Consider the following 17059-nt stretch of genomic DNA (forward strand, 5'->3'; position numbering starts at 1 on the left):
ATGGCCGTCCGTAGCAAGTCGAACAGCAAGGGCTTCTAAAGGAGGCAGCCGATGTTGGACTTTAAAGCCAAAGTAAATTTTGCAGTCAAATTGCAAGCTGGTGTTGCAGGCACCATGTGGCAATGGTGGCTAGCCCACGATTTAATGCTGCACTAGCAGCAGAGGCTGCAGCCATCCACAAATGCCCTAGACACCTTCCAGCCAATTAAAAACTCTTTTTAAAAAAAAATCTAATAAAGTCCAATTAAATCTGAATTAAAATCAATTAATTGCAACTATATATTGAATTATCAGGAGCAACTGATATGCCGCTCCGAGTCTCCGGAGAGGGGCGGTATACAAATCTAATTAATAATAATAATAATAATAATAATAATAATAATAATAATAACAACAACAACAACAACAACAACAACAACTCAATCTGCGTCCCTTCAGGCTGACTGAGTTGAAAAAACTGGAACTCTGCCAGAGGAAGAGGCATGGCCAAAGAATTTGCAACTCAGTCCCTGGCCAATCAGATGAGGAAATAACCCATACTTGGAGTCTCCATAGCAGCGCACAGGAGAAGGCGGCAGAAAAGGAAAAAAAGGTTTTAATTTTGCTCTACAGGTTCATTAAAGTTTTCACAGCCTGTCAAATAAATATATTAGCAGAGTGTGCGGAGCACCATCTCCGCCTTTTTGAATGAAAATATATCTGCTTTTTACCCCAGGATTGGTAGCGCTTCAGGAACAGCCATTGTCTTAGTCTTCATACCTGTCCTGTTTTATTTATTTTTTCCCAATTGAACTAAGTCTCCATTCCCAACAGGAACAGCATAATAGAAAAACATTACCTGGAGTTATCCCCCCCATACACCCAGCCCTCAAATAAGTTATATATTAAAAATGTGCATATCTTTAGGAAACCGAGATACAGATAAAAACAAAAAGTTAAATATAGATTTTTACTTAAGAAGTTAAGAACATAAGAACCTAAGAAGAGCCATGCTGTATCAGGCTAAAGCCCATCGAGTCCAGCATTCTGTGTCACACAGTGGCCCACCAATTGTCCATGGGGATCTTGAGCAGAAAGAGAAGGCAAAACCCTCCCTTTCCCTTGACTCCCAACAAATGGTACTCAAGGGAATCCTGCCTGCCTCAACCAACATAGAGGTGGAACATGGACATCCATTTCAATAACCAAGTTAGTTACATAGGGCTTAATGTGGCCCACACACAAACATGAATCTATAATAATCCAATTATATAATTTAATGAATTTATTTATTTTAACTTGCTACTAAAGAAAGCTTCTTATTTATTCCATTTATATCTGGTCAAAATCCTGTGTGCCCTTCTAATGGTTTACAGACAAAAAAACAACCTACTTCATGTAATAGCCAAATCAATAAAAATGTTATATTGAGAACCAGCAGTATTAATAGAAAAATATTAATAAACAATTAAGAGCTGCTTAGCCAGGCATTCCTGAAAATAGAGAACAATTTCCCACTCTGAATGGAGTATTATAAATAAGTAATATGTAGATATATTGTTGTGTATGCATAGTGTTTGTTTCTGTCAGTACACGCACACACAAGTCTATCGTTATAGTATATATTAATAATATAATATGTAGTATACAGGATTATTTAATTAACAGTATTAACATTTGATTTTCCCAAACATTTTGAGAGACATGATTTCCTTCTAGATTTTATTGGATTAAAAATTTTTATCATCTCTATTAACTTTATTGACAGAAGATAAAATTGGAGTCTCAATAATTGGAGGGCTGCAAGACCCCATCTCTAGCCTACTCTCTCCATAATTAACAGATTTATACAACTTTTCCTAGGCTCCCAATTTATATTGTAAACAAGAAAAAGAAAACAGGACAGAAATCACACTGAGAGGACACTGAAGCAGTTCACAAGTCTTCTCCCAAAGATTTAATGCTTATTTAACATTTGATTTAATTATTATTTAAAGCTCAAGAGAGTTACATGCTTGCGGGGGGGGGGGGGGGGGTTGCGTCAGAAATCCATTGATTTAAAAGTCTTGTCTTACTCCAGTCTAGAAATTGTACTTCTTCATGAAATGCATTAATTACCATATGGCAAAAAGTAATATGTGTACTCAGAAGAACTGTGGATCATGAGAACAATGGATATTACAATGAGATTTATTTTAAATCATTTCCTCCTGATAGTGTTGAATGATTTCATTTACTGATCTGAACCGCTTTACTTTAAAATCAATTCACCATGATCAGCCCTCAATGTAGGCTTTATAGCATAAATTCCCAAATGTCACTGAGGATTCTTATTTCTACAATATCTATTGATCTATTTATACTTATGTAATAAAACCAGTGATTAGTACAATATTTATATTAACTATTCCACAAGCAAGTATGAAATCATAAAATATCATTTGTGATTATACATATTAGATATAATTAAAGGTTATACACATTTTGTTGCATTTTTGCACTTTTAAAAAGCACATTTTGAATTTTTCTTTGACAATATGCATTTTTGTCTTTATGATTCTAGTCATTATTTTCAAAAAGCAATAAAACTATAAGTAAAAAAAATATAGAATCAAGCTTGTTTCTCAAATGAATTTAAGCATGCAATCTCAATGATTTTTCAGAAAAGAGTGTGCCATAGTGTACAACTTTAGATGAGAGATTAATGTCTATTCACCAACTTTAATCTCACATTCCTATTCTAAACATCTTCGGCTTTCTCTGTTTCTGCTCCCATTCTGTTCAACATTTAACTGCTGGAGTGCCCTCCCTTTTTTTTTTGATCTTCTAAGGTGTTTCCAGTTTCTTTATCACTGACAATCTATTCTGGTTTAACTAACTAGAGACCTATGGACGCTCTTTCTTTGCCTTTGAAGGAAAAGTGGTTATTCTCCAAGTTGTTTCAATATGTTTCTGTAAATATACTGTGTGTTTATATGTTCCTGTAAGCCTGAGATTTATCTATCTCTTGTCTTATTGATTAGAAGCCCTACTCTCAGCCATTCTACATTTGTGGCATGTAAGGCCTAAATTTTCCAATAATGTGGTTTGCTAGATACACTGTACCACCATCATGCTTCCTCTGAAACTAAACAGTCATTACCACTTTCTTTGCAATAATGATAAAACATTATTGGTCCATTTACAATGATAATTTATTACAGAATGGCTCCTAGTATATTCATAAATGCCCATATGATAATTGTTTTGCTGCTTAATACATTTTGTATTCTAAACTAAAGCATAATTTATAAAACATAAGTTCACAACTATAATTCCATATTATATGAAAATAAGAAATGAAATGTTTGCTATTCCACATAATAATTAAAGCTTCTTTCCTGTTTTTCTTGCATTTCTCAGAAACAATTGGCCATGCATTCTCGAAGTAAGCCCCTTGAATGCAATGTGACTTTTTTGCAGGTAATTGTTTATAGGCTTGCAGCCCAGTTCTTTTATAAGCTATTTTTTCATACTTTAAAATCTATCTTCTAATCCCTGTTCCCATAAACAAACATAGAAAATGCATGGAAAAATATAGGAGACAGCAAAAATTAGCTACTGTTTCATGTCACCTAATGCAAATCTGTTAGTGGAAGGAATTAATTGGATTCCAGACTACATACATACATTTTAGCTAAACAAAATGCTATATATTGTGAATACAGTGATCCCCCGCTCTTTGCGAGGGTTCCGTTCCAGGACCCCCCGCAACGAGCGGGTTTTCGCGAAGTAGCGCTGCGGAAGTAAAAACACCATCTGCGCATGTGCAGATGGTGTTTTTACTTCCGCAGCGCTAGCGAGGAGCCGAAGATTGGGGGCGGCGCGGGTGTTTTAAAACGTCCCCCGCCGACATGGGGGGCTCGCTAGCACCCCCCTAACCCGGGTTGGGGGTTTGGGGGGTGTGCTAGCGAGCCCCTCATGTCGGCGGGGATGTTTTAAAACACCCGCGCCACTTTCCAATGAGTCCCGAAGACAACGCGTTTGTCTTCGGGACTCATTGGAAAGTGGCGCGGGTGTTTTTAAAACATCCCCGCCGACATGGGAGGCTCGCTAGCACACCCCCAAACCCGGGTTGGGGGTTCGGGGGGTGTGCTAGCGAGCCTCCCATGTCGGCGGGGATGTTTTAAAACACCCGCGCGACTTTCCAATGAGTCCCGAAGACAAACGCGTTGTCTTCGGGACTCATTGGAAAGTGGCGCGGGTGTTTTTAAACATCCCCGTCGACATGAGGGGCTTGCTAGCACACCCCCAAACCCGGGTTGGGGGTTCGGGGGTGTGCTAGCGAGCCTCCCATGTCGGCGGGGATGTTTTAAAACACCCGCGCGACTTTCCAATGAGTCCCGAAGACAAACGCGTTGTCATCGGGACTCATTGGAAAGTGGCGCGGGTGTTTTAAAACATCCCCGCCGACATGAGGGGCTCGCTAGCACACCCCCAAACCCGGGTTGGGGGTTCGGGGGTGTGCTAGCGAGCCTCCCATGTCGGCGGGGATGTTTTAAAACACCCGCGCGACTTTCCAATGAGTCCCGAAGACAAACGCGTTGTCTTCGGGACTCATTGGAAAGTGGCGCGGGTGTTTTAAAATGTCCCCCGCCGACATGAGGGGCTCGCTAGCACACCCCCAAACCCGGGTTGGGGGTTCGGGGGTGTGCTAGCGAGCCTCCCATGTCGGCGGGGATGTTTTAAAACACCCGCGCGACTTTCCAATGAGTCCCGAAGACAAACGCGTTGTCTTCGGGACTCATTGGAAAGTGGCGCGGGTGTTTTAAAACGTCCCCGCCGGCATGGGGGGCTTCCTAGCAGCCCCCCAAACCCGGGTTGGGGGTCCGGGGGGTGCTGGTAAGCCCCCCATGCCGGTGGCGACGTCGCGCCGCCCCCAATCTTCGGCTCCTCGCTAGCGGGCAGGCAGGCGGCTCCTCGCTAGCGGGCGAGAGCTAGCGCCAGCGAACAGCTTGTCCGCGCTCGCTCTGGCCGCGAGAATGAACGGTGTGGGCGGGCGAAGGGCGGGCGGCAGCGAGGAGTTTGCGTGGGCGGTGGGAAAACTCCTTGCTGATGCCCGCTGCTCGCCCTCTCGCCAGCAAGAGGGGGAAGACCCAGGGAAGCCGCCCAGCAGCTGATCTGCCGGGCACCATCTACGCATGCGTGCCCATAGAAAAAAGGGCACGCATGGGCAGATGGTGTTTTGACTTCCGGGTTGAAAAATCGCGAATTACCCTGTTCGCAATGGTCGGGGACGCAATAACCGGGGGATCACTGTACACATAATATTATTAGTATCTTCATGAGATAATTTCCCCATGTCATTTTTGTTTTATATCGTGTGAAAGTACAATGGTACCTCTACCTAAGAATGCCTGTACTTACAAACTTTTATAGATAAGAACCGGGTGTTCAAGATTATTTTGCCTCTTCTCAAGAACCATTTTCCACTTAAGAACTCGAGCCTCCGAAACTCTAACTGGAAAAGGTAGGGAGAAGCCTCCGTGGGGCCTCTCTATGAATCTCCTGGGAGGAAAGAGCCCCCCCCCCCGTAGTTTCCCCAATCACACGCATTACTTGCTTTTACATTGATTCCTATGGGAAAAAATGCTTCTTCTTACAAACTTTTCTTACTTAAGAATCTGGTCACGGAACGAATTAAGTCCGTAAGTAGAGGTACCACTGTATAGTTATTTGTTGATCACTGATCACACTGCCAGGTGTAAAATTTTATGAAGATTGAGAATTTGTGGTCTTAATCACCTACTCCATAATAATTCCTCCCCCTTATGACTGCAACTTTGTTGCTTGTATCTTTACCAAATATATTGACTGTTTCCTAATGTGATCTGATTGCCTATTTGCACCCTATGACTATCATTAAGTGTTGTATTTATGATTCTTGATGAATGTATCTTGTCTTTTTATGTGCACTGAGAGCATATGCACCAAAGACAAATTCCTTGTATGCCCAATCACACTTGACCAATAAAGAATTCTATTCTATTCCATTCCATTCTCTATTCTATTCTATTAGAGAAAATTTGAGCAAAACAAAACTACAATAATTTCATTTTCACTTCTGATTGGTAAATTTATTAAAGCAGAAATTAATAACAAAAATATTTTGAGTTTCAGAATCAACACTCAAAAAGTGAATGAATAACAATATTTCCAGAATAACAATATTCTTTGTAAGTCACATCATTGCATTGTATTTTTTTTTAAGATGACAAGAAAACAGCTTGAAAAGCATTTGAATATGAAGCTGAGTTCTTCATTTACCTTCGGTAACTGCTGCTAAAGCCTTTACCTCGTGGTGAAGGGCCATGTACGAATCTACATGTATTCCCATAGAGGCAGTTGCCAGTCTTCAGCCAGTTACGGCACTGTGTCTAAGAGACAGACATTATGGGGTGAATTTCAAACTATTGTTGGAATACTGCTTGCGTGAAGACTCATAGACCAAATAATTTCACATATCATTCTAACCAAGCAATAATTTAATGCCAAATCTGACAGTGCTTATTACCAATTTTGGATAACAGAAATCATCTCAAGGTATATTGACATGAAATAAGATCTCTTCTCGCCCACAACTAAAACATAAGGTTTTTTTTTGTCTGATCAAGAGCAAGACATATATCACCAAAAGTGTGAGGCATGCATTAAAATGTTGGAATTTGTCCTGTTTTTAGCTAAGCAATTCATTCATCCATATCCTTCATTCTGCAGTATATGCATGGATTTGGACCTAGAAAATCAGTGTTGGAAATAGATAATATCAAAATGCAGCATTCTAAACCAATTTGAATAATCAGCAGTCGGCAGAATTAAACATGGTACACTGCATCAAAAAAAGTTATCCTGATGGCTTCAAATAAAAAAACCCTGTTACATAGAGGCACAACATCAACAGAAACAAGCTAGCAGAGCAATTTTTTCAAGAGGGGATTATTTTTTGAAATCAAATGTTTTGACTATGGACACAAACATTCAGGAACAAGTACTGAACAAAGATGTTTCTCTTCATCTTATCCCATTTGAAACAATGTAAGAGCTCATAATAGATCAGTCGAAGATAACAAAGTCTTTATAGGTGTATAGCATTCCAATTAAACCAATAAGGTGACTAACTCTATTAGAAAGGAAAGAGAATAGCATTCCCTGCCATAATCTCTGACTCATGAGAGTGTCACACCAAGAATGAAGAATACTTTTTGACTCACCTCTGCAGAACTTCCAGTGCTGGGTCCAAGTCTTTCAAACACACTGGGTCTTCTTGATGTGCTATCAGATATGGTCTTGGTGTTTTCCACTGTGACCTTCCTTCTAATTTTTGACATTTTGTACTACTTCAACCAAAAACAAAAGCAACACTGTAAAATTCTCAAGTTTAACTGTGCAACTGAACTCATAGGGGAAAAATTAGTTAACACTATTAAATCTCCAGAACTTTTGTCAGAAATTAATCAAAGAGAAAATACAGAATTATTTTAATACATTCATTAGTGAACATTCCAAGATGAGGATTCTGTCTTTATACCATCTTTCAGCTACCTTATCCATCTCTGGCTATTAGAGTGTGGGGTTGTATTCAATCCAATAGTTACACAACTTGAAGATAATTCACTCAGAGGAAGGCAGCCCGTGCAAACTATTATTTTCTTTCTCCCTTTTCTTCTCTAACTCATTGTACTGTCCCCAAAATTTCTCATGGCAGATAAGGATAGAACAATATTAGGCACATTGTACAGAATTTCAATAATATGTACTTGTATGTAGGATGAAGAAATCTAGCCAAAGTGTGAAATTTCTCCAAGTTCTCCCTTTTCAGTTTTGAGCAATTCCACTATTATAGAACGTCCTCAACTCTCTGTGTTTTTCATGAGATACAAATAAAAAAGAGGGGGAAGATAAGCACAAGCTGCTTTCCTCTTGAGTAGCCATTATAACACATACTCCTTAAAATGAATTTTTCAATTACAATATAAATCAACCTCAGCTGGAAATCAATGCTACTGTGCTCTTGAAATAAAATAAACTTCTTTAAGTTTTAAAATATGTGATCATGCTAGCGACATATTACATGATAAATACAAAAAATAACTGCTAAATCCCACCCAGAGAATAAATGACAAATCCAGGGGAAAAAATGTTCAGGTATATCCTATAACCATGATGGCGAACCTATAGCACACATGCCACAGCTGGCACGTGAGCTGTTGCCCAGCTCAGCTCCACCGTGCATGTACATACATCCCGCCAACCAGCTGGTTTTTGGGATGCACGGGGAGGGGGGAGCACAGGGGTATGCAGCACCCCCTATGTCCTAGTTTTGGTCACAGGAGGCTTCAGGGAGTCCTGCTAGGCCCAAAACAAGGAGCAGAGGTCACACTCGTGTGTGTGTGGAGAATGTGGGGATGTCACATGTGTGGGGGTCATGCACCCATGCCCATTCCATTATGGGTGATGTTGAGCGTGCACACTTTTGGCACACGACAAGAAAAAGATTAGACGCAGTGTCCTATAAGCACTGTGTGAAAGCCACCGGAAAGCCTAGTATGTTCTGAACCTTTCTTGTTTTAAGCTGTGTTTTTCTTTTTCATTTTTATTAAAGGTGAGCAGCGTCTCTTATTCAAGGAATTACCTTGATCCCTAGTTAAACTAATGCTCTAACTCTATTGTCTCCAAAGTGTTGGATTATAGGAACTTCTAGCCAAAAATGGTACACAGCAATTAGGCATTTTAGGAACTGTTATTCAATATGCCTAAAGGCACAAAAGTGAGAAGCGCTGTGCTACAAAATTAAGAGATCTGAAAGATACCCAAAGCTCTAAATTATTGTAAATTGAGATCCTTCCTACATTAGATAATCCCTAAAATTAACCAGTTTTTAAAAAAAATATTTAGATTTGGCTTAACATACTTTGCATATGATTATTTGAAAAATCAAATTAGATAACCTGACATTTTTGCAAACCATGTGTCTCAATTTGAAGGTATTTCTAACATCAGAATAAATAAAATACACCATCAATACACAGCTTGAAGGGAAAGAATATTACATTATGACAATAATTATTTGACTCAATTACTAATAAATAATAAATGGAATCCATATAAAAATGTAGTTATAATGTAAACTAGATTTTCAATGTTAAAATTTGCAATACTGCAATAAACAGAGATTGAGGCCAAATTCAATTCAAAGCTATAGAAGTACATCTTATCTTCCATTCTGAAACTCCTAAAGATGTTTGGGCAAAAAGGAGTACAGCAAGAAAGAGATGACATTACATCTACAAAGGTTTTCACCATATATAATTTAACTGTATTCTTTTCAAGTATCATTGTGTGGAGGAGTAAAAACTTGTCCTCTGCTTTATTTGGTCATGTTTTGTACCATGGCTGAGGCAAAGGTCCAAATAAATGTAGAAAGATTTTAAGAGATCTTACTTCAAAAGCTATAACACCAACCCCCCCCCCCCCCAAAGGATTGAACTTATTTTCAATGCACAAGCAAAATATCCAGTATTTAAGGGACATGTCACACTGGCCATATTTAAATGTTTATCACTTGGCTTATTTATGAGACATGTGCAAATTGTAAACAGATACTTTGCATATACGGTACATTATTAGTGTAAAAAGAAACAGCATGATTATTTAGAAGTTTAAAAATATCTCACTTGGGGTAATACACAATTTAATAGAAACGGTTCATGGAAATTTCATCCCATTATTTATACTAAAACTTGAGGCAGCTCTCAAGTTATTATAATATTATAATATTATAATTCATTCAGTGAAGTTTGAAAGTATGGTGGCACTGAACAAAAGGATTTATGAGTCCTTGAAGTTATGGCTGTTGCAGCAGCCCCATGGTCATATGATCAAAATTTGGGCACATAGCCCACTTAGGATCATTTCAACTCCCCTCATATAAGTCCTTTTGGCTCCCAGTAATCCATGGTCCCTGCAATGTTAGCTGATCTACTCTGTCTTCTTGCTCCCGCTACTGATCAAGCTTGCCTGGCCTGCAGTTGCTGGCCACGTGAGGTTTTCTTCCCAGAGTTGAATGCAGTAGTTTCCTAGCAAGACTTAAGGAAGATGAGCAGTAGCTGCCTTGCAAAGGGTCAGAATGGACATAACTGGTCAGCAACAAGAGCAAGAAGATACCGAATGTCAACTGGGGTGGTGGAAAGCTGAGGGGCAGGGGCTTCATATGCAGAGTGGCTAGGGCAACTGAAGCTGGGACTGGGTTGGAGTGGCTGAGGTTTCCCGGGAAGCTGCACGCTCCATTGCTGGGGCTTTGATGGCTGAAGTGTTGTGCCATACAGCGGGGGCTTTCTGGGGCAACTGCAGCTTTGCACTGCACTACTGGGACTTCTTAGTACGGCTGAGGGTTCACACCACACCACACTGTTGAGCCAGGCTGAGGCAGCAGTGTGCTGTGGTTCAGGGGCTTCTTGTAAACTGAGAGCTGTGACACGCCACATACCTGAATTGCATTGTGACAAGCAGCATCAGAACAGTATGATCCTTGGGGCTGCTTCCCACCATTCCCTCCAAGGCAGAATGAGGATGCCCAAAAGGACACAGATAGGGAGGGGGACAAATGGTGGGAGCTGAAGGAGAGCTGAAGTCCTTTTTACCTTGGAAGAACTGAGGTTTAAGTGTGGGAGGGATCAAGACTGGAAAGGTTTGGATTGGGGTGGGTCCTCAGCCAGTAACCAGTGGAATTCAGGTAACGATGAGGAATGCCGGGATTGCTATCACTGTGTGGTTATGTGAAATCATGCTTTTCAAACGCATCGCTTAGCAATGGAAATGCCACTTCCAATTACCATCCTAACTAGAGGAATATTCAGATCGAATATTAAATGTAATAACACTGGTACAATAGGAGAGGCAACTAATTTAACACCTTATCTGGAAGTTTTAGATGAATTTCAGTGAAGAATTCTATCCCTATTTCTTGTCTCCTACAATTATTTTCACCTCAATCAGCACAACAATTCAGACCACAGAACAATTTTTATCTACCGGTATTTAAAATACTAAAGCTTACTTGTTGTCAGCACTGCCAAGTTAGGCAATCTTATTCTCCCTTAAATTGTTAATGATCTGCTGCATGTCTGTTTTAAATTTATATACCAATTTCATGAATTGCAGCTAAAGTAATTGGGGAAATATAATAATAAATGGAACTATCAGTTTTACCTTACAATTAGCTCTACCAAAAATTACCATTTTACATAATAATGTTTGCTTCCTTAGGTTTATATTTAAGCAAAAAAGATCTCCATAGACATAGAGATATGCATTTCCTAGTTACCTAAAGAAAAATTACATCTTGGCTACTAGCACTCACATATTCTTGAGTTAAATTGTTTTTATTTTTCTGAAGTTACTATTTATACATGCAACAAGATGATATCCCCATTATACATATATCATTTACACAATACTGATACATTTTTAAAGATTAGTATTTATTTTTCTGAAAGAGCCAAAGTCCTTGGGACAGCGCAGAGATGGGGAATCAAAGAACACAACATTTGGTCATGCTATTAGAACACAATTAATCTACACACATCTCTATCATGGCCAGTTACAAAGACAGCTAAATGAACCCGAGAGGGGGAAAAATACAACTACTCTAAGGAACTCCTGTCAGATATAGCCCACATGCATCCCAAAATACAACTTGCATTACAAATGTGGGCCTCTGCAGAGTTAAGAGTCATTATTTCTCATGTAGACTTTTCTGCTTTGTTTGTCCAAGTAGGAGACTTTTCCTTAGAACTATTCCAAACACAGCAACTGACTTGATCATCCTCAGTCATGCGTGAATAGAAATAGTTTGAATAATTGCAACATTGAAAAATAATTTGTATTATTTCTTCCTTGCTGATACTTTATTCTAATGATTGAATATATGTAACAAACATGGGAAGTATTCAATCATTTTCTTCTATTCAGAATATCTATTTCATCAAAAACATTGCCTTCGAATTTTGAAATTGTTACATGTCCACTAGAGAAGAAGAAAAAATATCAAACATTTGATTATAAGATACTTTTCTGGATTAAACATAAAAATGTAAGACTATGAGATATAATTTTTCTAATGTATTAACGTATACACTTTGGCGACCTTAAAGATAGCTACAGTATATGTATTAATTATTCAGAATTTACATCTCCCACTGTACTTTCAACACACAAATAAAGTTCCTTATTTTTATTTGTAACTAGGACTTCCATACTTCAGAAAGCATGTTTTTAAGTTGAGGTGAGTAAGTACAAATTAATTTCTCCAAATTCCAAAGGTAGCGTTAGCTAAATCTGGTATTATCTTCTGTTGTAATTAATCTAATTATTATTCCAGTTTTATATTGGTCCAAAATCAGATTTTTACATTAATATTTACTTAGATTAATCCATGCTAATAAAGTAACATCTTGATTTAAAAATTATCTGGATACATATACTCCTAAGTATTTACAGTTTTATCTGAAATATTTCCTAACATTTTTGATATCATGTGAATGCAGGTTAACTAAGATTTTTTAATTAATCATTAAGCCTGACAGCCTCATAAAACTTCACATTTCTTCTTGTGTTGTTAGGGGGATTAAGAAACATGCCGTGTTCAAATACATTTAATAAACAACTTTCCTGAAAGCATTTGCTACTGCCTCTATAATTAAATTGAATACAAGGGATAATGGATACCCTTTCCAATACCTTTAAAAATATAATTTTGCTAAATCTAAATTACGGTGCCTTTTTAAATTAAACCATCTATATTTTTAAGAAACCTGGGTCCAAACTTGAATTTAATGTAAAAAAAGAACAAGAAAAAAGTTCAATTTACTGTATTTGCTAATTTGCTAGAATTACAATCCAATAAATTGATAACTAGTTTTTCTGGAACATCCATTAAAAAAATTGAATTCATCTGTTTTCTTAAACATATCATGCCAAAAATAATGCATACTATTACGGTTAAATGTAATTAAGTGTATTCTATGGATATAGCCAGATACATACCAGCATCATTATCTAATTTTTAAGAATTCAGGTACTCAGTTTCTCCACTTTCCAGCAACACAATCACTGTCACTCTTAATTTGTATGCTTGAAACTCAAAACTATAACTGCCCTAAAGGATGCATTTTCATACTACGAACAGTAGATGATATTAATTTTAAATCAATATTTTTATGTAGCAAATAATAATACTAAATATTTTCAACCTACATACATTCAAAACATGAACTATGATAAATAGCTGTATTGCAGGCAAAGTGTACTAGTGTTTACATTTTAGGCATCTTCAGAATTCCTAGAGACTCTGTTCAAAAACCAATATTCTTCAACTTCCTATTGAGGAGTTCCATCTCAGAGGTAGCATAGATGAGACTATCTCCATATGTTTCAACAGTTATCATTAGGTCAGCCCATATATTTAAAATTAAACTTGACAATCTGCACTTCATACATAGCAATGAAGCAGACAGAAACACAGACTACTGTAAATGATTTTCGTTGTAATACAGTATTCTGTAGGTAGTGAATGTCTGATTAAAATTCATAGATATTCAGTAATAAAAGTTTTGTTATTATTCCAACTAAAATAATGGAGCAAATAATTGAAATCTGAAAACACTTTTTGTAATAATTGCATCTAATTATTATAATAAGTATAATACAAAACAAGTCCAAAACACTTTTTCCAAAACAAATCGCAAACTTAAAAACCAAAATCAGTAGGCTAAAACATGGTTGACCTTGTAGAGAAAATGGCACAAAGTATAGGAAAATCAGCAGCAAAAACGCATAGGTTAAAAGCAAGCCTACACTGTATAGTTGATAAATATGGTCAAGTGGTTTAAGCTGCAGTCCATGCAGTTATTTGAAAGAAAGTCTCATTTAGTGAAGTAAAGCTTACATGCACAATAATCTATAACCTATATCCCCCCTCTTTTTTTTTGCAATTTGTAGAAATGTTCTACCAAGGAGCCATAGTTAAATCAGACCTATATAAATGGCTCTAATAAAAGTGAAGAGTTTTTCATTTTATGCATAAACATTAAAACATGCCAGATTCCACCACCCATCACAACTGTACAAGTAAGAAGAAATGATGGCAGGTAGAATTTAAAATAATACAGCGACACCACTTTCCAGAACACTGAAACTGAGAAATATCTCCCACTAAAATCAGCTGTGTTCCCTTTCAAATTCAATAAGCTAAAGTGCAAGCTTTTTGTGATCTTATCTCCTTTGTAATAAATATACACAAAGTGTTGTACATTAAATATATGAACATGATTTTTTAAAAAGCTATCTTCTTCATAGCTAATTCCCAGGTCCCCAATCATGCTGCCAACTTGACAAATATGATGGACCTGACCATTAACCTAACATAGCGCTCATATTTTTAAAACAATTATAGGTAGTCCTCAACTTATGACTACAATTGAGCCCAAAATTTGTTAAGCAAACTTGTTCCATTTTAAGACTTTTCTTGCCATATTTGTTAAATGAATCACTGCAGTTGTTAAATTAGGAATGAATGTGGGCTCTCCAGTGACTTTGCTTGTCAGAAGGTCGCAAAATGACTCCTGAACACTGCAACTGTCAGAAATATGAGTCAGTTGTCGAGCAGCCGAATGTAAATTATATGACACTTGAGATGAGGTCACAAGTATGAAAAAGGATTGTAAGTCACTATTTTCAGTGGCACTGCAACTTCGATCACTACATGAACTGCTGTAAGTTGGGGACTACCTGTATAGGGAAATATAGCGAAGAACAGCTGTAATTAAAAAGGCTGCCAGATGTGAGTTATTCTGGCTAAACTTGTATTCTGCCTTTCACTTTACCCAAGGGAACCAATCTCTTTTTTGGGAGTGGTAAACTTTTTTATGTACATATCAATAATGTACATGAGTAGGGGTGGCACAGTAGTTAAAGTGCGGCAGTGCAGGCTACTTCTGCTAACTGCTAGCTGTAGTTCAGCAGTTTAAATCTCACTACCTGCTCAAGGTTGACTCAGTCTTCCATCCTTCTGAGGTGCGTAAAATGAAGACCCAGATTGTTGGAGGCAATATGCTGATTCTGTAAATCATTTAGAGGGTGCTGTAAAAGCACCAGGAAGTGGTAATAAGTCTAAATGCTACTGCTATACACAATTATACATTCTAATCCAATCATTCTTAGATCAATATCCTATTTTGCACCTATTCTACACTATTGCTCATCATGATTATCGGTTTACTTCATTTCTTTACACTGCCTTTCCTCTATCTCCATTTCTTCCTTTGGAGTCCTTCTCCTTCTCTCCCACTTCCTACTTCCCTCCAATCAGAACCAATCTCATCCCAAACATCTGACAATGCCTTTCCCAAACAGGCACTGTGTGATTTAGGACTTTAGGGTTTTATCAAAGGGAGGGGGAGGAAGTGGGGGGAAAGCAGCAAAGCTGCAGCACCTGATCAGCCCCTTAGGGACAGGTCACTGCAAAACTAAAAAGAGCCTCCTCCCAACACGGGCCATACACAGCAAATTCTCTCTAGGTCAGTTCCAAGGCTCTTTATGCTCTACTTGCCCAGATGTCCTGACAATCTTCAACTTTCAACCGTTATCTGTGCAATAATCACACAAAACTCATTTCCACTCAGAATGAAACGGAGGCTGATATGAAGGAAACGTTAAGATGCTACAGAGTAAGGCAGAGATCAGAAAAAGTAGGGATTCCAGATGTTGGGATGAAACGCTCGCCCATGCTACTTTGAAGGCTGCTTGGGAGTTCACATCCAACATCTGGACAAAGGTCCCTCCATCCATTTCTAAGGGACTCAAAGCCACGTTTTCTCCCCTCTTCGTCCACTAATGTATCTCTACACACTAACGTCACATAGAATAACGGCGGTTTTAGTCTTCCCACCCCCTCAGCCACGAGAGGGATGCGTGTGTATGTGAGAGAGGGAGAGACCTTGATGAGGCGCGGGGTGGCGGAGCGAAGCGCCTTCCAGCCGCCGCGCTCTCCTCCTCCTCCCGGGCAGCGTGACTCACCTGTTCTCTCCGCACCCGGTGTGCTCCTCCCCGCCGTCGCTTCCGCCGCCGCCGCCGCCCTGGGCGGAGAGGGGGGGAGAGTGCGAGGGGGGAGTCCGTCCTCCCGGGCCTAAAAGCCGAGCCACACGGGGAGGAAAAAAGAGGAGCCCAGCTCCCCACGAAGGCCGCCCGCTGCTCCCGTTCGCCGCGGAGGCCAACCGGAGGGGCGGGGGGCAGGGGGGCGAGAACAACCGGCCCAAATCGCTGAGATTGCGCCTGCGCGACCAACCCGTTTTCTCCTTTTTTCTACCACTTCCGGCGCAAAACGAAACGCCGGAAGCTGCTGCGCAGCCTTCTGACGTACGACGTCAATCAAAAAAAGGAGACTACAGTACAGTATTTGTACCTAGGGATTGTAATGGTTCTTTGGTAGTCTCCGAGCTGGCCTGTTTCCTTGCAGACGTTACGTTATCCAAACTTGGTAACACCCTACTTTGACGTTTCCTTAGTTTGGAGTAACGAAACGTCTGCAAGAAAACAAGCCAGCTCAGAGAGCCTCAGGAACCCCACTCAGTAAATCATCAATGCCAAACGTAAAGACGTTTGAAAGTACGTCATGGCGGGTGCTTCTGGCCTAGCTGTTGGCCAATTTTTTTCTCCGGGTTTTTTAGTTCAGGACTAAAAAAAAAAATCGCCATAAGGGTAACCCCAGACTTGACTGCCTTTCGCGGTCGTCGCGGCCATTGAAAGTCATAGTCCGACCTGAATCTTTTTATCTACCTTGTGGAATATAAAAAGCCTCCATTGCTTCTGCGTGAAAATTAACCGCAGCAAGAGAAAAGGAGCGCTGCCTCCGAGCGACGGAACTGACCCACAGAGGAGAGCGCTCTTATAACCCCTTCTCCCTTCGGGTGTGGAAGCAGAGGGCTCTCTTCACGACTCTTCTCTATGGGCGCCATAAAAGGGAGGGGGTGCCGCTCTAGCTCTC

General features: G+C 39.4%; 1 protein-coding gene across 16 annotated transcripts in view; it reads right to left on the reverse strand.

The window, feature by feature from the left end:
- The window catches only part of ZC3H13 (zinc finger CCCH-type containing 13), a 61568-nt gene extending 44597 nt beyond the window's left edge, over window positions 1–16971 (reverse strand). For 2 of the 16 annotated variants that reach the window (XM_070732731.1, XM_070732727.1), the window contains exons 1-3: window positions 16093–16384; window positions 7230–7352; window positions 6286–6395 (exon numbers count right to left, since the gene is read on the reverse strand). In XM_070732731.1, the coding sequence (XP_070588832.1) occupies window positions 6286–6395; window positions 7230–7346 (227 nt within the window). In that variant the 5' untranslated portion in view covers window positions 7347–7352; window positions 16093–16384. Of the gene's footprint in view, window positions 1–6285; window positions 6396–7229; window positions 7356–16012; window positions 16030–16092; window positions 16394–16851 lie in introns of those variants that run through there. The other 14 variants (XM_070732730.1, XM_070732726.1, XM_070732737.1 and 11 more) reach the window with 13 other exon arrangements.
- Window positions 16972–17059: the final 88 nt, after the last annotated feature.

The sequence above is a fragment of the Erythrolamprus reginae genome, chromosome 1 (genome assembly GCF_031021105.1).
Source record: "Erythrolamprus reginae isolate rEryReg1 chromosome 1, rEryReg1.hap1, whole genome shotgun sequence".
Classification (NCBI taxonomy): Eukaryota; Metazoa; Chordata; class Lepidosauria; order Squamata; family Dipsadidae; genus Erythrolamprus; species Erythrolamprus reginae.